A 23020-nucleotide genomic window follows, 5' to 3' on the forward strand; every position below is an offset into this window, starting at 1 on the left:
GGGTTCCAGAGCCTGCATGCTGTTAGGGAAAATAGCAATGACTAGGTCCTTCCTGGAGAACATTTCTTCACCTAAAAGAAATATCCTCCCTGTGGGGATTCTGTGTGCCAGGGTGAGCAGTTTGGGATAGGTATATCCTGCAGAGCTGTCGATTCCAAGCTCTTCCCAGATAGAAGCCAGACAGCACGCTACATGTAAACTATTCTCTTGACCTCAAAGGAACCATGTATACAGGACTCACTCCTTTGATAACGCCGCTGCGTATCTTTCAATGTGAGTAGGTCACTTTCTTTGTAAGGTAGGTAATGTGACTTTGCCCATAGAGCAAGTATTGATCCTGAATTCATTCATGGAGTGATTACATCATGTTTATTCTTTCACATCTGCTTTATTGTGCATAAGGTTTAGGCTCACAGGGCCATCTCATCAGAACTGTGGGTCATTCCTTTCTGCCAAAGATCTACTTAAATGGTATGTGGTGGTGGCGGTGGGGAGGGGGAGGGTCTCCCTTCACTGCCTGTGATCCCAGCCTGGACTTGGCAAAGGCCGACAAACAGCTGCAAGCGCACAAAGCAAGCTTTCTCATGTGACCAACCTGAGGAGGCAGAGACCTTAGCACATGACACGGGCTGGCACTGCAGCCTCACTTGTGACTTAGACTCAGTCAAATGGGACACACATGTGGGGAATACTTTGCAGATGCCCCTCTCAACTACCCTCTGTAATGCCCGGCAAACAACTGTGACAAAGCTGTTTGCCTGCTACCTGGTTTCCATCCAGACAAGTATATTTACCAAGGGCCTCCATGAGTTAGGGAACAGTTTACAGTAAGCCCAACACAGATAATACTGGAAAGTTTTTGTGCTGAGGGAATATAGGCAAACATAACCTGATGAGGTTATTTGCTTAACCTCACTTTTATTGTCTTTAAAGAAAGAAGAAAGAAGCAGGCAACAGAAAGACTAGATGAGGCTAGAGTTTCCTCCTTACCCTTAGGCTGGTTTTCTGGAGAAAGTAGGCTTTGAAAGACCTATGAGAAGACCTTGTGCAGACATGACAACTGCCTAAGGGGAAAACTATTATTTTTAGGCTGAACTGATGGACATAATGGTTAAGAATAGGTGGGCAAAAGTATATAATTGGTCCTTCCTTCCTTGGATGACAGAAAGGCTGATATTTGCAACCTTTTCCAGCTCTTACATATTTTAGTTTGCCACTTTGAATAACTCACCTGCACTCTCATGTCTGGCTTAGCAACTATAAAGATTTGTACATACTTACAAAGGTAAAAAGAGAACTAAAAGATGTTAAAAAGCTTTGTAGCTAGAAAGTAACATCCATCTACTAATGGTTTTACTTTGTTACTGTATCCACTTGGCTTGGCAGAAGGGCAAGGCTAGAGGAAATAAACATTAAACATTAATAAGAAATCATGCTTCCTGGGTGTTATGACCTCAATGTGAAATGAGCTGAACAGGCTCCTGTGTTTGATCGTTTGGTTCCTAGCTGGGCGCAGGCCTTGAAGTGAGGCCTGGGCCAGTCATGAGGTTTCTTAGTGCAGCCCCACATCTGGTCTGCTCCTTGCTTCCTGATTGCAGGTATAATACGAACAGTTGTCTCATGCCCCTCACTTTCCCTACTACCATGATGGACTATATCCATTGATAAGGTTTCACTCTTCAGCTTTGATTGGCTTGGAACTTACATTGTAGAGCAGGTTGACCTCGAACTCACAGAGATCCACCTTCCTCTGCTTCCTGTTTGCTAGGACTGAAGGCGGGCACCCCTGTGCCTGGTTAAAAGCCAGCACAAACCTTTTCTTTCTTAATTTGTTTCTTGCCAGGTATTTGGCCATAGCAACAACAAAAGTAACTGATGGGCAATTAAAAAATATTTATAAGCATATGAGAAAGAAAACAGAACCTGAGTGAAAACCAAAGAAAAAAACCAGTGAGCATCAGGGTGGCAAGATCCTAATTGTTGGAAGAGGAATAGAGTGAGAGAAAATGCTGAAAGGCAATTAGGAAAGATTGGGGCTAAGATAGATCTGATGAAGGAGGCCTTAGCTCCATCAGATTTGGGTGAGGATGGAGTATTAGTCAAAACTTCGAAATGATGGCCTCATCGATGCTCTCAAAAGATTCCCAAGGCAGTGACATTTGGTAAAGGAATAATATGTATTTAAACTTCTAGATCCTGTTCCTGTGTACTTCTAGAGGGATACTACATTGTAAAGGAGTTGTGATCTCAGTATCCTAGAAAAACCATTGCCCCAACCGCACAACTCTCCCTCCAAACTGCCATCCATTACTTCAGAGGCAGTCTTTTCTTTGTCTGGAATTTGTAGATGATCTGATTGCCTTCATTCCAGGCATACAGCTGCTTATCTCTGGGGTTGTAATGGATCATGGAGTGACTTTTTGGCCTCCTGGGGAAGAACAAATTAGGCAGATGCTCCTCCCTAACAGTGCCCAGTGGGTCATAGACACAGGTGATATGGTGAGGGCCCTGGCCCCCGGAACTATAGACCACGTACAGGACTCCACATATGAGGAACGAAGCTTCTGCATCCTGGTTTCTGCAAGGTGTGTCCCACGAGTGCTCTATTCCCAAAGTGTCCGGCTCAATTTTTGTTAGAACCAAATGGCCTTGGATACCTGGTCCTGAGTGGATGGCCCAGAGACCATGTTCATCCACAGCAAGGTCAATGTAGGTCGATAGGGAGTGTTGATAGATGGGTGCTCGGCCTGCCCCTCCTGGGAGAAGCATTCTATCCTCCACAGTCTTCTTCTGCAGATTATATTTAATTATCTCATTAGAAGTTCCTTGATTATGAAAAAATAGAAAACCTTTGTAGACCACTTGTCCTGTTCCCTGCCAGGAAAGTGGTAAGATTAGCTTCCGGGGGCCAGACTTGGTGCTGTCTTCCATGAATGCCCGCAAGTTTGCAAATTCCCAAACTGTTTTGTTTCTGGATCCGATTAATAAATACACTTTTGCAGAGTTACCACCAGCATCTTTCATCCAAGAGCCATCCGGGTCCGTAATCTTCTTCACTATTTTCAGAGACTTTATACTCATCAACATGTTGTCACAGCCTAGCCAGACAGGAGAAAAGGAACAGGTTATGTATGAGCATGAACTGTCTACCTTCTAGAAGACCCACCACACCTGAAGGACCCTTCTTCCCTTCGGATCTAATACTAGTAGAGAATATCCTCTCCTCTCCGCTATGATGCCATGGTCTCTAGCAGAAAAGGTTCCCTCAGAGAATCCTAGAGCAGAAATGGAACACAGGCATAAACTCCTTTGAAAAATTAAACACTGTTAAATGAACTCCCTTCATTTCCTGTCCCTTCATTGTAGAAGAAGCTTCCTAGAAGAAGCTGTGTTGGGGCTGGAGAGATGGCTCAGCAGTTAAGAGCACTGGCTGCTCTTCCAGAAAACCTAGGTTCAATTCCCAGCACCCACATAGCAGATCACAGTTGTCTGTAAATCCAGTTCCAGGGGATCTGACACCTTCACACCAATGCACATAAAATAAAGTTAAATAAATCATAAATATATATTTTTAAAAAGAAGAAACTGTGTTATTTCTCCTTTCCAGGAATAATACAATCATTGTACTTTGATCACATTCTATCCTAGCTTCTAGATGTTTTATTAAAATTATTTATTTTATTTTATTGGTGTTTTAACCTACATGTATATCTGTGTGAGGGCGCTGAATCCTGGAGTTACAGATGCTATGTGGAGTAAGCTGCTATGTGGGTGCTGGGAATTGAACCCGGGTCCTCTAGAAGAGCAGTCAGTGCTCTTAACCACTGAGCCATCTCTCCAGCCCCAACTTCTAGGTTCTTCAATCATCTTATGATATTTAATTTTTTCATAGCTAGCCCCTTAGTCTTAACTTATATGCATCTTGCTTATTATTATTTTTAAATCTCATGGTTGAACATGGTGTATATGCTGAGCACTCTGGAGGCAGATGCCGGCAGCTCTCTGTGATTCTGAGACCAGTTTGGTCTATATAGTAGTTCCAGGCCAGCCAAGGCTACATAGTAAGATCCTGTCTTAATAACAAATAAATATCTCCAACTAGTTAATCTCTGGATATTTTCTTACATTTCCCAACATTTCATCCTTAGCTTCTCCCACAGAACAGTCTATATTTTCCATATTTGCTTTCTCACCTCCCACTCTTACTACACAACATAATCTGCTCTTGGTAATGCTACCAGAGAGCTCCTAAATGAAAATTCCCGCCACTCTGTTATGTGGGCATGTGACTTCATCTTCCGTAGTATAACAGCACTGATCAGTTCCTCCTCCTCCAAGACGCCTTCGCACCCATTCTTGTTTCTGTGTGTTTCTCCGGTTTCTCATCTGACAGTGTGGCAGAGACCATGAGCAGTGCTGCTCCAATTCCATTTCGGTTCACTCTGGCTCATTGCACGTGAAGCAGCATTTCACAGTCCCTTCTGTGGTTAAGCTGCACATACTGATTTGCTTGGTCTGGTGGGATATAGACAGGAGTGGGATATGCTTTTTCCACCTTGCCTTTCAGTATGCCATCTTCCAGATGTTAGCCCCTTGGACTCATCACTGTGGCCATGTTCAAGAGGTCAGCACTACTGATCACTTCAGGAAAAGTAGGTCATCTGTTCTAATTTGGGATTTTTCGATAGATCACAGCAAATGCAGCCAAGAACCCATGGTTAGGGAGCTCACAGGCCACAAGGGTGAACCTATTATTATTATTTTGCTAAATGGATATAGATTCAAACTGTTTTCTGAACTGATATCTCTATACCCAACCATTAACGCAGCTCTCAGACGTCATCAGAGTAGAGTCTTTGTGCAGTAGAAGACAGTGAACTTACAACTGGTCAATGTGCAGAATTTAAGTATCTGGAGAGTGCTCAGTGGTGAAGGGGATAACCATTTTATACTCCCTCCCCTCAGTGCTCAGGGACTACCACAGAAGAGGGTCCAGAACAATTACAAGAGCCAGGGGTCAGGGAGGTCTGGAAGGGAACCTTATCATCAGGACTAGACAGGGCGGTTGCGCTCATTCTCTCTGCATAAGATCAATCGGATCAATATCCCAGCTGTGGTGGTGGTGGGGTTGCTTAGGGTTAAGAGCTATACTCCTAGCTGGAGACTGTAGATAGCTGATGATATCTAGGGAAGGGAATGACAGTTTTCTTTATGGATGTCGTTCCTAGTAGGTTCACTCATGCTCCAGTGATGGTCCCACATCCGTGAACGCATGGGCAGTACAAAATGGACTTGGTGGGTTATAATAACTTTAAGAGGGCATGAGGAGGTGGTTAGGGAGTGTGTCTTGAGTTGAGATGAGACGAGTTGGGAGGAATAGAAGTGAAAATGATCAAAATGCATTGTATGCATTCATATATAAAAGTATCAAATTATCAAAGCATATTAATTTTTAATTAAAATTTTAATTTAACGTATAATACATTACATTTTTAATCTGATACATTCTATTAAATGTTTTTGCAAAATTTAATAAAAATATTCAACTATATATCTTACTACCTACTCTTCCCCTGGAAACCATGAGTCATAATTTCTTGTGTGGTTAACTACAAATGTGTCTGATGTGTCTCCCTGATTTTACTCTTGCTTGCTATCTACATGTACTTTCCACAAAGCAGTAAGAGAGATCAGACATGTTAAACTTTTTCTCCTTCTCCATCACACTTGGAATGGATAGCATCCTAATCCCCTAACCTGGCCTACAAGACTGGGCAATGTGGCCCTTCCTCTGTGGCTCACTGTGTTGTGATAACATAGTTTTCTTTATGTTCTGTGACTGCGCCAACTTTTTTTTTTTGCCTCAAAAATCTTGCACTTAGAATTCGTCTACCTGAAACACTCTTTTCCTTGAACTTTGCACAGTGGATTGGCTCCCATTCATTCTTTAAGTAACCCACTCATGCACACCCCCATGTATGTACCCCCTATGTAGCACAGGATGGCCTAGGACTCACAAGTACAAAATTGTATGTCTACACCACCATATCTGGCCAAGTTTCACTTCCAATATTCTCTCCTTAATGGGCTTCTTCTTTCCTTGAAATCACTCAGTACACTGTTAACTGTTTTATCTGTTTCTTTACTAACTTATTGTCCACCTCCCTCACAGGACTCTCCAAAGAAGAAAAAAAAAACCAGGGCCTTAATTTTCACATTTAGTATTGTACCTAAAGGCTTTGAGGATTCACTACATGGCAGTTGAGTGAAGAAAATAAAAATCTCAGATGTTTTGCTGGGTCTAAAGAGTCTAGCACTTCTGAGTTCTGACCGCAGACCCATCGTAAGTAAATAATCATTCATAAAGCACTTCAAAGCTTTTAAGATACCTTTAAATCCACTCTTTCATTAAAAAAATGGATTCCAGTTTTTCTGAAGAGAACACATGAAATGGAGAACAGGCTTAGCTGGAATCCCGGGAAGTCAGTTCTTTAGGTAGAGGCACAGTGACCTCACCTGGCTCATACTATGATGGAGGCCAGATTTGGAGGAAGCTACCAGGAGCTCTCTTAGCTACCAGCAGCCACCATGTCTGACTAACAAGCTCCAACAGCATGATAGTTTGCTGTCGTGTGTCTACATTGTCATGGGTGACCTGACTATAGGACGCTCGACACAGGAAAGTCATCCAGGGACTTTAAACATCTCAGGAGCACATGACAGAAGGAGCCTCTGCTGTCGTGAGCTATTGGGGGCAGAGGGAATGTGTGGAAGAAGTGGAACAGCCACTCTGACTCCCAGGGTGCCATCTCTACTCGAACACAGCTGAACCTGGCCGAGGTGACGCCACTGCTCTTCCCTGATCCTGGGCTGATCACCGAGGAGAAGTGGGTGAGACTTTAAGCCTTTAAGTCACCATAGGATGAATGTCCAAGGGAGAGCAAAGACGGTCTGTGGGTCCCTAAAGATTCACATAAGATATTCCATGTTAAAGAACAAGTCCAAGTGTTGAGGAGGTTATCAAATATCTTACAAATACATAGAACCCATTTGGTACTGTACTGCATAACTTTTATATTAATTTATGTGATTCTTATAGTAAGTAGCCATGACATATATTTTAATCACTAGTTTCCAAGAGAAGAAAATTAAGGATTGCATTAGTTTCTTGAAAAGATTACTAGCCAGTGACGAAGGGTTCTTCTAAACTCAGAGCTGAGAGCCAGGACACTCCCAGGCAGCCTCAGATGCAGAGTAGTGTATGTGGTTGGAAGGGTTGGGAACTATGTATACTGGTGTGCCCAGAAAAAAACCAGTAAAGGCAATGGGCTCTCAAGTGTGACAGGATATCTACTTAAAGTAGGTGGCCCTCACAGTGCCTGCCCCTTCCCTCCTGCCAGGGAAGAACAGACTTGAAGCTAAACTATATAAGGACTGTGTCTTAGAATGAAGAACCCGTGTTTCTTGTCTATAAGAAAACATTCTTGTTGGTTTCCTGCTTGGTGACATCTGGGCCTGAGCTGATTTCTGGGTCTGTGACAATGCTGCATCTGGGGCCTCTGTTGATGTCCGTGGCTTCTGTTATCATGGAAGGCCATGCAGATGACACCTGAGGCCATGTTGGTGTCTAAGGTCCATGACGCCCCCATAGCCTTGCTGATCTGGGTGGCCTGCGCTACCACTGGGGTAGCACTATTACCATGGTGAAGAATGGGCCCAAGCTGCTGCCAAAGGCATGTCTGGGTCCCTGGTTCTGCTGCAACAGCGGTGGGGGCATGAGGGGTATCTGTATTGATGTCAGTTACCAATGTTACCACAGGGACACATGTGAGCCATGTGTGTTGACATCCAAGGGTTGTGCTGGGCTGGCCCCACCCCTCATAGGAGAACTGCCCTGACACTCATGATAGCTGGTCCCACACCTCACCACGGTTGTGGGAGAGCAGGCTCTACCCTTCACCTGAGGGGAATGACCCCGGAGACTGGACTGATCAACTCAGCTACCATCCAGACACATATCCAGGGATTTCAATTGGCCCACCCCAATATCTATCTACCCATCTATGACCTGCTAGGGTGCATAAAGGGACTGGCCCTGTGGAGTCAATTATCCAAGAGGAGTTTCGATGAGGATCCGGTATTGATGGTGTACCAGAAGCCAGAGGCCTCCAACCAGACCAATGATTCAATTTGCAAGTAATGCTCTTTGGACAGAAGGGTCTACTGTGTGCCACACTGCAGCTCCCAGTGCCACCGAGAAGAATGAAGAGGTGATTGAGAAGTAAGAAAGACATAGGAGTGAGGTGTTTTTGTAGTGGTGGTGATGGTTTGTTTGTTTTTGTTTTGCTTTCATTGTTGTTGTTTCTGTTTTATTTTATATTTTTATTTATTTATTAAACTTTCCTTTGTAGGGCAAATGCTACAAGGGTGAAGGGCAGATATGGAGGGACTGGAAGGTGAGTGGAATCGGGATGATTGATGGGAAATTCCTTTAAAAATCAATAAAAATTTATGTCAAAAAAAAAGGAAAAAGAAATTACAGTCCAGAAGAGCAGGGACTAGGGATGTGGATACATAGGTAGCACATATCCTAGCATTTGTGAAGCTCTATGTTGGATACTAGTACTGCATCAAACTGGGTGTAGTAACATAGGCCTATAATTCAAGAGGTAAAAACAGAAGAATTAGAAGTTCAAGATCATCTTGAGCATTACAGCAATTTGGATGCCAGTCTGGCATGAGACCCTGCCCCCCAAAATGCAAATAAAACAAAAAACAGAAGAAAGGTAATTATGGAGGGGCAGGCTTAGAAACTCAGCACTTGGGAGGTAGACCTAGGAAGATTACAAGTTTGAGGTCAGCCTGTTCTACATAGTAAATTAGAGGCCCACTGTGCTACATTGTAAGTTCCAGGATAACCTGGGCTATATTATGAAAGCCTATCTCAAAAAATAAATTTAAATTAAATTTAAAAGTAGTAAAATATAGAAGGTATATATACATATTCCTCCTTATCTGTCTAAGCTCCCTTCTAAGGTAGAACTCGTGGAGATGCATATTTTTTATTAAGATGTTAAAAACCTTTAAGAAAAAAATAATTTCCCCTATGTTTTTCTGCTACTCCTTCTAGTATGCAGATGGCACTCAGGACTGAGTATTGGAGACCTGGTGGCTCCGGAAGCCAGTCTTTGAACTTGCTTTTGTCAATCCAGTCTTCATTGTGCCAGTCCTAAAGCTATGATTTAAGACTAGGTGCTCTCTATCTTTTTATCAGAGATAATCTTCTACTATTATATAAGTTTCTCTTAAATTTAGGGAGCATACATTTCCAGTGTACCAGTAAATGTAAATTAATATTTTCTGATGTGTTTCTCCTGCAAACAGAAAATTAACAGGAAGAAAGAGTTGAGCAAAGATTGGAAATAGTAAATCAAAAAAACTTGAGTTCAACTAAGATGCAAATTATTTAACAGAAACAATGACATGTGAAATTTCCACATGCAAACCAAGACATTGAATGTGTGGTTCCTCATAGGCAAAATTTTAGAAAAGCAATTGGGGTAGAATTTAGCCCAAGGCCTCTCAAGGAATTCATATACAAATATCACTTTTGAACCTTTTAAAATACTTGTTTCCTTATTAATAACACTTACTGGACCTATAAGACTTGTTCCTCAATTGTGACTCAATCTGACTATTAGAGACAATGGTTCATGTCTGGTGGAAAAGTGCCTGAGGGTGGGGACTTGGGGGTGGGGTGATGGACACAGGGAAGTTAGGCACTGAGTTTGGAAGTGTAGTACAGATTCAAGATGCCAAAAAGTGACAGCCATGAATTCAAGAGACAGTTAGAAAGAGGGGTTCATGGCTACATGGAGTAGCCATGTGATGATGATAAACCAGATTTGATCCATGCATCTTTTTATCTAGGTGTGTGTCATTCGCCAGCAACAAGTAGAGAACACTGGGAAAATTCCTGAAAGCCAGGAAGATGTCTAAGCTTTGAGTGTGCATCCAACCAGCTTTTACCACGCGGTGCCTATAGCTGGACCCCAACATGGACAAACATCCATCTGGCAGTCTTCTAGAAGAAGCTAGCTCTCTATAACCTCCTATTGTAATAGATTTCTTTCCCTTGAGTGCCTGTTATGCTTTTATGATGCATTATATATGCGTCTGCTGACATATTTATTTTCATAGTATCTTCAATAGAAAATAAATGTGAAGAGATTCAAGACATTGTCATATCTGTTTCATTCATTACTTTGTGTTCTCTCTGGAAGAATACCTGGTGCAGGCTAAACCTCCCTAACTTAATTGTGGCAAGATCAGTGTCTGTAATGAAATTCAGCATGCCTTCTCTGGAGCCCTGAATAAGTTTTAAGATGGTAAAGGAGTTTCCGTGACTGAATACTTGAGAATGGCTGCTTGAGAGAATCACAGCTGGAAAATATTTATGAGGCCAAGCAGGGAACTGGTCCATCATGTGGGGCATTTTTGATCTCACACAACTGCCAGTTTATATCAGGTATCTTCCTCTTGAGACATCCCAAGTCTTCCAAGGGATAACGGTAAACTCCTTGATTCCATCTCTTCCTCATTTGTAGAGTGAGTTGGTTCTTGATAAATATATGTATATATATATATATATGTATATATGTAGTGATTTCAATGTTTTGATTTAAATTTTTTGAGATATATTTGCTCTATGTCTATGGGTGTTTTGCTTGTATGTATGTATATGCACCACATATGTGTCTTGTATCTTTAGAGGTCAGAAGAAGACATGGGATCCTCTGGAACTGGTGGAGTTACAGATGAATGTGAGCCATCATGTGGGTGCTGAAAACTAAACCCTCTCCATAAGACACAACGCTCTTTTTTGTTTGTTTTTCGAGACAGGGTTTCTCTGTAGCTTTGGAATCTGTCTTGGAACTAGCTCTTGTAGGCCAGGCTACCCTCGAACTCACAGTGATACACCTGCCTCTACTTCCCGAGTTGTGCGCTACCACTGCCCAGCAACATGTGCTCTTAAGTGCTGAGTTTTGTTTGTTTTTAAATAAGTTTCTTAGCAAACTAAAAAGGGAAAGACATGTTCTCCATTGATAGCTGTGACATTGCCATTCTCTCACCTCTTTGGATAAAAAGCAAAGTCATCCACACTCCTATAAAGAAAATGCCACTTTCTTCACTCCTCTCCATCTTGTCTCACTGTATTGGAACCTGAACTCTCGTAGCATTCTTGCTGGTTCTGCTTCATTTCCTCAAACCAATTAATCAACAGGTTCTCTTGTCTGACTTATATGTTTGCATAACTAAAAGCTGATCTTGATTGCTTCCTGCTTACAAGAGCATCAAGACAAAAAACCCAATATAGATGCAGTTAGAGTTTATAGAGGAAGGATGGACCCTGGAGTCAGCTTGAAATTTGCTTTGGACAGTGGCGGCACACATCTTTAACCCCAGCACATGCAGGAGGCAGAGGCAGGTGGATCTGAGTTTGAGGCTGGCCTGGTCCCCATAGCAAAGCCAGGGATACACAGAGAAACCCTGTCTTGAAAGAAGAAGAAGAAGAAGAGGAAGAAGAGGAAGAAGAGGAAGAAGAGGAAGAAGAGGAAGAAGAGGAAGAAGAGGAAGAAGAAGAAGAAGAAGAAGAAGAAGAAGAAGAAGAAGAAGAAGAAGAAGAAGAAGAAGAAGAAGAAGAAGAAGAAAGGGGTGGTGGTGGTGGTGGTGGTGGTGGTAAAAATGATGAAGTTGAGTTCCTAGGGTGCTGGGAAGGAGGAAGCCCACTCCTCCCTGAGGCCTGTCCAGACACCGAAGAAGCAGGATGTGACCTGCCCCACTGATAAAGGTACTGAGCCATGTGGCTAATGTAGATAAGAATAATGGGTTAATATAAGTTATAAGAGATAATACAAAGCCTGAGCTAATGGGCCAATCAGTTTATAACTTATGGAGACCTCTGTGTGATTTTCTTGGAGCTTACCAGCTGTGGGAACCAGGCAGGACAGAAACCCCAACAAGCAGGCCCTTTTGTTACACTAGGGGATTTCTGTCCTCTTTCTGAGAAATCTGCATTCATCATAAGAATGAGCTCAGGGCTGGAGAGATGGCTCAGTGGTTAAGAGCACTGGCTGCTCCTCCAGAGGTCCTAAGTTCAATTCCCAGAAGACACATGGTGGCTCACAATCATCTATAGTAAGATCTGGTGCCCTCTTCTGGCCTGCAGGCATACCTGCAGGCCGAACACTGTATTATGTATACACAGTACACATAATAAATAAATAAAATCTAAAAAAAAAAAAAAAAGAATGAGCTCAGATCAGCCTCCAGGAGAGCCAGGTGGTATGTGGAGGACATCTCAGAAGAGGTCCTCCTCAACAAGCCATTCCTCAGCAACGTGCCAAGAATGGAAGATGTGCAGGCAAGCCAGTCCTGGCACAGATCAATAGAATGTCCTCCTCATGCTGCAAACTCCTGAAAAATAGGAAGTGGGAGTTGGTTTAAGCCAAATTTTGGAGTGGTCTGGAGTTATGTTAATGTGGCAACAGACAGCTGATGTGGGGTGAGGTGTTCAGAATAAAACCTGCATGTCTGGGATGGTATGAATCCCTGGGTAAAGCAGGAATACGGGGGAAGATCCTGAGTCACAGTGCTTTTATCTGAAAAGAAAAAAAAGTTGTGATAGTACCTACAGAGCAATAGTAACTACAGAATGAGCACTGGACAACAGAAAGAACGGTACAGTGTGAACCCACGCCCATGGTTGCTTCCAGTGTCTAGTGAAGCACTTCAGGTCAGAGCTATTGATCTCACATTCACTCTAGGCACTGTGCTGATAGATTTTAGAAACACAACATCCACTATTTGGGCATGCGAGGATGTATGCAGTATGCTTTTAAACTAGCAGATAAAATAAACAGCTTAGAACACCAGGCATGGGTGGAAACAAAACTGAGAAATACTAAAAATGGCTAGGTTTGATTGCTGGCTTCTCGTCTACCTTTAAAATTAAAGGAAACACGTTAAATATAGTTTCAACAGTATGTAGTATTTATTTCATCATCAAGCATCCCTTTTGTAGAGAAAAAAATAAGTATTTAATGAAAGTTATGGTAGGATAGGAATGTAAAGAGTGTTTTTGTTTGTCCTTGGGTTTGCAGTTGCCATCAAGGGGAAACCTGATGTTGCTGACATTCTAGTAAGATGAGCAGAGTCCTGGGGCAGGGAGAGATAGGGGCAGGGAGGTGAGTGCAGAGTGTTGGTGATGGGAGATGCTTGAAATCAAGGGGAGAGAAGACAGAGCAGAGCAGGTGAAATAACGGCATTTGAGAAATAGTTGGAAGAAACCCTCTGCTGAAATGGTGATGGCAATTGAGGGCTACAGAAGTGCGTAGGGAGCAAAGCAAGGACATTTTGCTGCTTAAAAATCAATGGAGAGGACCTGGAACAGTAACTGGGTTGGGGAAGTGCTGGCATAGCATGCACTAACTCCAGCACTGCATAAACTCAGACATGGTGATGCATGCCTGTCATCCCAGTGTCCAGAGGTACAGAGAGGGAGGAGGGTTATTCTCAGACACGCAGTGAGCTCAGGGCTGTCCTAGGCTGCATAAGACCCTGTCTCAAAAAATAAAGTACTAAATCAAGAAAAAACAGGGCAGGAAACTGATTTTTCTTAGCCAGGATTTAATTAATCAATCTCTTGTGACATGGAACCATAGTCTTCACACTGTGACCCTCATTGAGATCAGAAGCTTCTAGCATAGACATCTACTTTTAGAGCAGGAGGCTCCAAGCTCGTATTCCTAGTGACTACCCTTGACCCTGCTTTGCCGGCTCCAGCCTTTACCTTCTCTATGCTCTCAACCTCTCCTTGTTGCTAGGCTGTTCTGTAGCCTGTGTCTAGAGTGACTTTTCTCAATCCTTTGTCTGAGCTGCGGCACTCCCATACTCAGCAGGGGGATGATGGGAGAGGCTGCCATGTGTGCAAGCCAGAGTTGGTTTGAATGTCATCCTGGACATTTCTTTAATTGTGTGAGCTCGGGCAAATTGTCTTTCCACAGTCTTGCTTTCCTGATATATAAAATGGGTGGCGGGGTAATGGTTATACCTAACTGGTGAGATTGTTGTCAATTACATGATAAGTGTTATTAAGATACGTACATCGCTTGGAGACAACCTAAAATGTAGTATCAGTAAATATTAGCTACTGTGCTCATTACTCCCATTGGTCCAGCTGGTAAATGGGAGATTGTTTAGCACGGGGAGCTTAGCTCTCCTTTGGTTCTTTTCCCCCCTCTTTCTGCGGCATGAGTTCTATAAAATAATTTGTTCCAAGCAACATAGCAAGCCTCATTTTACCACTGTGCTGCTGTGTGTAGCTTCATTTGCGTAGGATGCTCTTAAATTCAGTCTCCATCTAATGAGCGCTTTTCTGTGATTAAAACTGAGCCAGAGGGTTACTTTCCAGTTTTATAGTCCCATCCCTCCTATCATCATGACAACCTAGACCCCATGACCTAACATGTTTCTGTGATAACTTATACATCTCTCTACCAGAGTAGTACTCACATTGGACTGTTTCTTTTGTGTCTAGATTACTTCTCTATTTTACTATAAGTGGTTTTGAGAACAAAGATCATAGCCAACGTTCCATCTATAATGCTAGCCCAAGTCCAAAATGTATCTGGAATTTACTTGGACATTTGTTGAACCTATGCACAAATTAGTGAGAGAAAATTAATGAATGTTTATACCAACTGGAACCAAAAGCTACAAGATGACATGATTGGAAACTTATGTCCATACTCATAGTGCCTAGAAATAGCCTCACAGAAAACAGGATTCTTTGATGAGTAACCAAAAGAAATTCTGTGTGCACAGACCTTCCTGGACCCATCAGCATGCACTCTCTAGGGAATGTGCAAGAGCAACTAAACTGTACACATATGTCCTGCGTTGCTGGCCTTGTGGGTACAGCAACTCTAGGTTTGTGCGTACATGCACACACAAGCTCCCTTATGATCTCCTATATTTCTGCCTTCAGATCGATCTTCAGTCCCCTCCTGTTTAGCTAAAACTTCCGTTACAAATTAGTTATGGTTCTCTTAATGTTTTGGTCTACTCATCAAGTGCCAATGGACCTTGAGAGTTGCCTCACAGACTTGTTAGTTTTCAGTGAGTGAGGTGTTTGTTTTGTTTGTAGTGGGTTTGAATACAGGCATGTAGCTGTCTACTTGAATATATTCCAGAGGCATTCAGATCTTCATCAGACTTCTTGGAAATATAATATAACAAAAGATATGAGTTATCTAACGACAGCAGGGGGGAGGTTACATAAGGTTACTCCCATGCTTCCTTGCAATAAAAGGAGCTGGACTAGAGAAAGAAAATAAAATCTGTTATAATGGCTTGTTTTGACTGCCCTGAGAATTCTGTTTCAAAAGCTACTTACAAGTTAAAAGGAGGTCAATACTTTTATCCACTCAAGAATGCAGCCTGTGGACTCTCTCAAAGACTTCAGCTGGATAAATTCTTGGTCTAGGTGCCTGTGTGATAAACTGACAATTACAATAGGCAAAGTTTTATTTTAGCAATTGTCTTAGCACCAAACATTGGGAATGACTTTAAAATCTGTTACTCGCTTTTATTCTAAATCATGTATGTGTGGGAAAGGAGTGGGGATAGAAGGTGGGGGTAGTTAAGAGTCTAAAAATTTCATTTAATATCAACATTCTTTTGATTGGGGACCCATATTGATCTCATCTCTTAAAACACTTCAAAATAAAGGGGTAAGGCTTTCAAACAGCTCAATGGTGAATGGTTTAGCAATAGTGGAGAGGGTGCCTGAACGGACTTTTCCCTATAATCAGATTAGTTATTACCCTAATTGTCATCATAGAACCTACGTCCAGTAATATATGTTCTCTTTCTACCAAACTCTAAAGCTGGGCTGGCACTCACTCAGTCTGTACACTTATCTGTTCACTTGTTTCTTTACTGACATAAATTGTTTGAACTAAGACCCTCTTCTAGGCCCTGGAGACACAGCACTGGTCCTGCAATGGAATGTCTAAGCTCTCATGGAGCTGGCATAGATGGAGGATAATATGAGCAGTGAGCCAGTAAATGAACGTGAAAACTTTGAAGTTTTAAGTTGTGGTGGTTTGAATATGTTTCCTCAAAGGGCACATATCAGAGGTTTAGTCTTTAAAGTCACATATTCATATTACTTGGGGGTGGAGCCTTTGGTAGGTAATTGGGATTAGATAATGTCATGAAAATTGAAGGAAGTATCTTTTATAGTTGTATTAGTGGTTCTTTAAGAAAAAAAAACAGATAAAACAAAACAGAGTTGGGAAGAAAATTCAGTAGAAGTGCTTGCCTTGCAAGCATGAAGACCTGAATTTCATTCCCAGAATCCACATAAAAAATAAACACACACTCTGGTGTTAGAATACACGCTTGTAATCCCATCATTGTGGAGGTAGAGGTAAGAGGACCCCTGGAACTCGATATTCAAACCTAGTAATAGTCTAGCCTAAAAATAAGTGAGCCCGAGTTCTCAATGAGGGGCTTTATCTAACAAACAAACCAACCCAAGATGAATGGCATCTAAAGAACATGCGAAGTTGACTCTGGCCTCTATGAGCACATGCACACATACACACACATAAATAAATAAAGGGCTTCTGGGCTAGCTTGCAGTGCCTTTTGCATGTCACAATGCAGCAAGATGGCCCTCCCCTGACACTAAATAGATGCCCACATCATGTTCTTAGACTTCTCAGCCTCTAGAAAATGACTAATTAAACTAAGTAAACTTCTATTCTTTACGAATTACCGTGCATGATTCAGTTATAGAAATAGAAAACAAATGAAGATGTAAGTGCTTGGAAAAAACTTGTCAAGTCATACATGCCTCCAAAGAACTTTTAAGTTTTCTATCTGAACAGATTTCATACCGATCAATTAATGACCTAAGTCCCAAACCTTGGAAGTATCCCTGATTCATGTCTCTCATTTATCCTATACTTTCAACTGTCAGTTACCAAAGCATGTAGATTTCAATTCTGAATAATAGCTTTTAAATCGAACAGTTTTTTTTTCTATCTGGTGGCACTTCATGCTGATTCATTATTTGCTTAAATTTCTTCAGTATTCCGGACAGGTCTCCCTCTCTGTCATAGTCTCTTCCTTTATAGCATTTCCCAACTCAGAATACCTCATCAGTTTTTCTAGTCACGTTCCATCTCCTTAGCATGGACCACAAGCTATTTCAGCATCTACATCCAGTGCCTGGATTAGTACCTCTGTTCCAATCATGCATTTTCAGTAAATAAGTGAACCAATGAGTGGATGACCCCAGCACAGGGCTTGATTGGTGGTCTTAGCCTTTTTCTCTGTAGTCTCCGGCCTTACAGCTTTCTCTCAGCCAGATTTGCAGATGGCCATAGTTTTATAGCTTGTGCTAGCCCTTGAAGTATCCTTAATGCTCATTTCACTGATAGAGAACTTCCCTATTTATTTGCTGTTGAGACAAGGTCTCATGTAGCTCAAGCTGGGCTTAAACTTATGATGTAACCGAGTCTATCCTTAAACTGCCTCCACCTCATGCTGGAGTTGGAACCCAGGGTTTCATGCATGCTTGGCAGTACTCTACCGACTGAGCTACATTCTCATGCCAAGACTTTTCCTATAATGACCTATAGCTTCTTAAAAAGATTACATTAAGAAGGTATGTGAAGCCCTAAAAGCAAAGATAACCCCTATTATGCCTTATTTCATTGCTGGAGTTTCCCAATTTGGAGGAGTAATTAGTACCTGAATAGTCTCCCTATTTGCAGTGAAGTCTTCAGAATACAAAATACAGGTGGGGGCCTGTTTTTCTTGTTGTTTTAATGAAATGGACTCATGAACAAACAAATCTTCTCAGCTGTGATGCTTATTATACTATGAGCTGCTAGATACTATTATTGATAGCCCAGCATTGATACTGATGTGTCACAAGACTGGGGACTAATTCCTGAATGCCACCATCCCAGACAGCACGCAATAGCAATCTTATGCAGTACCCAGTCCTGAGGTTTGGCTGTCACAGTTTCTCATTTCACATTGTTTCTTGTTATACTGGCAGCAGCTCTCTGTTCCCAGGGCCCTTGGTGTAGCTGGCACCAGCCTGCCACTCTCCCTAAAAGGACTGGGGACTTGTCTCCTTTAACCCAAAGTCTAGCAAAAGGGCATCCCCCAAGCTGCCTCTCAGACTGTAGACCTGGCCTTCTGTGAGGTCTTTAGAAACTCTCTGAGAAAAGAAAGTCGCTTCCTTGAAGGGGAATTCTGTTGGGACATGGGACATGTGCCAAGTTGCTCCCAGCCCATACACACGGGAATGCATCCAGTTCTCCCCCATCACTTGATCACACTTCCTAACTGCACAGCATCTGCATCTCTAGCTGTGTCAGGCCCTAGACGGGGCGGTAGAAGAATCCCTTACTTGCATTCAACAGAGCTCGGATCTTCTTTTCTTCCTCAGCTTCTTGAAGCACCTTTTCAGCCAGTGTCTTCTCCTCTGATTCGATACATATATCGGCTTCCCGCAGGTATTCCAGGTAGTCAATCTCCCGCTGGGCACGCTCCACTCTTAGTGCCAGGTTATCAACTGCACTCTTATATTCACTGGTGTGGGTCTGACACCTCCCCAGCATGATGGATATGTTTTTTGAGAATTCCTGGAACTCTTGAATGTATGCCCTTGTGGTTTGGGTACATTTTTCCAGTCTTTGCTTCAAACAGGAAATAAATTGCCAAATTACTGTAAATCATTTTAATTATTCAAGTAAAATGAATAGCTATTATTTACAGAAAAAATTATTAGAAAAGAATAATCAAAAAGAGGCTAATAACCCATAATCCTAAATTTATAGGTACTACTGACATTTAATATAGTAGTTTTTTCAATGTATTTTATGATGCATATAAATATATATTTACATGTGACTTTGCTAAATATTTGCTTATTTAAATAGCTGATATATTGTTGACATTTAAATATCATTATTATATTGTTATAAATATGTTACATTATTATATATTACCATATCATTATAACACACTGTAAGTTTTTTGTGTTGACTGTGTTTTTCTAATTAACAAATGAAACTCCTATATAATTGTTGTACATTGATATTTTGATGTAAAATGATTAAATCAAGCAAGTTAACATATGTATTATTTTACAAATTTACCTTTGAGGTGGTAAAAATCTTTTCTTTCAATATCCAGGTATGCAGTATAATGTTGTTTTCTATAGTATTGATAGGTACAATAGATATCTTGAACTTATTCTTTCGTGTGTGTGTGTGTGTGTGTGTGTGTGTGTGTGTGTGTACATGCAGGTGTACACGTGGAGGCCACAGGGCAATATAAGGTGTCTTTCATAACTGTTTGAACCGTTTATGTTTTGAGGCAGTGTCTCTCATTGAATCTGAAGCTCACTAACTGTCTAGCCTGCCTAGCCAGCAGGCCCCAGAGAACTGCCTGCTTCTGCTTCCACAGCACTGAGCTTACAGACAGACATTGCCGCATCTTTCTTTTTACGAGGTTACTGGGGATCTGAACTCAAGTCCTCAGGCTAAGGCAGCACACTGTACTGCCACAGAACTGATTCGAGCTGAAACTTTGTATTCCTTGACCAATATCTCCTCATTGTTCATTCTTCCCTGTTTCTATGAGTTCAACTTTTTCAGACTAAATGAATAGTGAAATCTTTCATTTAGTGTTTATCTTCTTGTGACTGGCTTACTTCACTTAGCAGAAGATCTTGCAAGTCTATCTACAGTGTCACATATGAATTTCGTTTGAAAGACTGAACAACATTGTGTTGTGTATATGTACGTTTTCTTTATCCGTATGTAGCATGATTTCAATAAGAGGCAAGATTTTTATTAAATTGAAATCCCATTGTTTGCTCCATTCAACTCATTTAAAGAAACATTTAGTTTTCTTTTTTTTTCACTCAATGTTAGGATAAAAACTATGTATTTATATTTTTATGTCCTTAGTTATTTTCTTAGACTAGATGCCAAGATATAGCTGCGTTTCCTTACATCTGGCATGAGCTAAGGATAGAGAATGCTCAATGACTATTAGGTGAATGGAAGAGTAAATAAGTGGAAATGGGGTTGATGGGTCACGGAGTTGGTAGTTAAAGCTCACTTGGCGACATTGACTAAAACTTTCTCCACAAATGGAAAACTTCTTACTCTAAACATAAGTGTGTAGGGCACTTCACTCGGAAGAGAAAGAGCTAGAGACATGAAAAGCAGCAGCAGCAGTAGCACACGCACACACACATACACACACACACACACACGGACACGCACGCGCAAACACGCACACACGTGCACACACACACACGCACACACACACACAGACACACAGACAGACAGAGAGAAACAGAGACAGAGACGAGAGAGAATGGATATTAATAACTCTCAAGTATCTAATTTCCCTTTCCTATTCTCCCACATGCCCCTCTCAGGACAGGCCCTGTATCTCTGGGTTGTCAAACCTCTGCATTAGCCAGCAGTACCTGCCACCTGGGACCTGATTCACCTGCAGGTCAGTACCTAGCGGTCAGATGACATTTCTTTTATCTTCTATAGAACATATTTAAGTATCTACAAAGCATACCCGATCTTCCAAATCCACACTCAGGGCCGTGAATATCTTCCTCTGTGTGTTATTACCTTGTCTGTAGACAAACTCCCACAGTACTGAGGGACAATGCAGAGGAGTTTAGCTGGTGCTAAAGCCAGAGCAGATTTTGGCATTTTAAGCAAGTGAGGTTGGTGGTGTGTCCAGGAAGGGGGCAGGGGAGCAGTAAGAGGCCTGAAGCCTGGGAATGCTTCATCCATGGCTTCCAGGCCTTGCCCTGCTTGCCAGACAATGTGAGGAAATGTGTTTGGATTGCTCTGTGGACTTATTTTACTGACTATAGCTAGGTGGCACCATCGTTTGGATTTACAGATTTTTTTAAAGGAAAACATAGAAAATGTTTGAGATATGAGTGTCCTTGAAAGAAGATGCATAATATGCCAGTTTAACTTGCACAAGAGCCAGACATTCTAAAGTGGAAGGCTATATTTGTCCCTGAGAACCTTACTGTCCTAAAAAAACACTGAATTTTGTTCATTCATTTTTGTTTTAAGATAGGGATCTATGTAGTCTAAACTGGCCTCAGACTTTCTATGTAGCCAAAGATGACTCTGAACTCCTTGATCCTCTTGCCTCCTTATCCCAAGTGCTGAGATAACAGGTACATGCCAACAACACATCTGGCTATATCATGCTAGGCATTGAACCAAGGGCTCTGTGCATACTTGGCTAGCACCAACTGAGGCACAATCCCAAGCCCAAGTTTTTACCTTTTCTAATGAGGTGAAAGATCAAGTGTGTTCTCTCTGTTTAACATTGCCAAAAAATCTCACTTTTTAATTCTAAATCCAGTTACAATTAAAAAACAAAATTCAAGATGAACCGCTATCATACTGCATTTTATAGTTACTTAACAGTTTATCATAAAAAGGGAAAAAGAAAAGCTGGAATCAGTTAGTATCCCAATATAATAAAAGATGAAAAAAAATGTGACTACAGTTATAATTCCATACTTTGAAGACTGGACTGTTGGGTTTTAAATATTCAACAACCTGGAAATTTACTCAGTGGATCAGCCATGTTTTGAGTATGGATTAATGACCCAAAATAAAACACTCCCAGTTTCTCAAAGTTGAAATATCTTCATTAAATCTTCAGAACATTTTCTGAAGTTAAATTCTATCTCTATGTCCATGTAATAGGTGAGAAAGACTTTGCCAGGGCAAAATGTAGAGTGAAGCCTTGCTTATAGTCTCATGATAGAACGGTCTGGACTGGAAGTGGTATCACTGCTATGCACATCTGTAAATGTAATTAGACCAGTGATTCACTCTGTATCTGGAAGACATGCATCCTAGCTGACAGGAAAGTGCGGCACAACAGAGTGATTTCCAAGAGGCATAGTACCAGTGAAGGGAACACCCGTCACCTACCTCCAAGACTTGGAAGCGCTGGTAGATGTAGTGTACCATAGCTGGGTCCTGGGCATGTTGTGGTGGGGGCAGAAATGCTGCAAGGAAGAGAACCAGTGAACAAGCTTCCCGGAGAGCCACCATCATCCTGCAAACTCCCCAGCAGCACAATTTCTTACACTGTGGCTCTCTACAGAGACTCAAGGGTCCAGGTAGTGATCTCTGGTTTTCTCTCTGCTGCTGTGGCAATCCCTTGGAAAACAACGCTTTGCACAGCCAGAGAACAAAGTCCGCTTGTTATTTTACGCAGTGCATGAGCTCTGTTTCAAGCTGGTGATCAAGTCCAGCTGTTGGCAAGTCAGTCCCCGGAGGCCTTGCTTGCTCAATTGCTGCAGAGAGCTCCCTGGGTCCAGCATCTGCTGCCCTCAGCTTGAACGTGCACAGACCCCTTCCAGGCTAGTGACTGCATATTGCTTCCAGGTCTGGAGTGTATGGAGTGGGGTAGGGCTGAGGAGGTCTTTCCTCCCCTCCACCCCCCAGATTTTTTAATTTTGTTTTCCTCCTCCCTAATGGACTGTGCAGTCCAATCATAGGCCTAGTTTAACACAGGCCACCCCCTAGTTCTCAGCATTGGAATTTCAGTTCAGTTTCTGGCAGAAATTCCTAGGATCCTTTTCCAAGAAGTTCTGTTAGGAGACCCCACCTCTCTTTCCAGACTTCCCTTGCATTCTGGTGGTTCTTAAAGGCATAGCAAGGAAATGTGAATACTAATCTATACTGTCTCGGAAAAGTCAGTGTACAGGCTGCATTGCTCTGGGCAGAGAGGTACAGTGGACCCCCATCCTGGCTACTCAGGCTGACAGCAGAGAATTGTCAGGGTTGAACTTAGAAGAACTTTCCTTCTTTTTGTTTTTAGATTCATTTTTAATTTATGTGTATGCGTATCCATG

At 41.9% G+C, this 23020-nt stretch overlaps 1 protein-coding gene across 2 annotated transcripts; it reads right to left on the minus strand.

Annotated features, from left to right (window-relative positions):
* Nucleotides 1-350: 350 nt before the first annotated feature.
* Olfml1 (olfactomedin like 1) lies at nt 351-22574 on the minus strand. Of its 2 annotated transcripts, XM_048426551.3 has the most exons (4): nt 22250-22574; nt 22092-22168; nt 18497-18785; nt 351-3098 (listed from the first exon to the last, which is right to left on the minus strand). In XM_048426551.3, the coding sequence occupies exons 2-4, from the start codon at nt 22128-22130 to the stop codon at nt 2308-2310; spliced, it is 1119 nt and encodes a 372-aa protein (XP_048282508.3). In that variant the 5' UTR covers nt 22131-22168; nt 22250-22574; the 3' UTR covers nt 351-2307. The 2 variants fall into 2 exon arrangements, with proteins under 2 accessions (XP_048282508.3, XP_048282507.3); XM_048426550.3 differs by having other exon boundaries at nt 22092-22573.
* Nucleotides 22575-23020: the final 446 nt, after the last annotated feature.

This window comes from Myodes glareolus, chromosome 7 (genome assembly GCF_982192425.1).
Source record: "Myodes glareolus chromosome 7, mMyoGla1.1, whole genome shotgun sequence".
Taxonomy (NCBI): Eukaryota; Metazoa; Chordata; class Mammalia; order Rodentia; family Cricetidae; genus Myodes; species Myodes glareolus.

What these genes read in the sequence shown, in the direction of transcription:
- Olfml1 (XM_048426550.3), bottom strand. Translation starts at nt 22,217, where the DNA reads ATGATGGTGGCTCTCCGGGAAGCTTGTTCACTGGTTCTCTTCCTTGCA. An exon ending in AGCGCTTCCAAGTCTTGGAG is followed by an intron (nt 18,786 to 22,091) that starts GTAGGTGACGGG and finishes TCCTGTTTGAAG; the next exon opens with CAAAGACTGGAAAAATGTAC. An exon ending in CCGAGCTCTGTTGAATGCAA is followed by an intron (nt 3,099 to 18,496) that starts GTAAGGGATTCT and finishes CTGTCTGGCTAG; the next exon opens with GCTGTGACAACATGTTGATG.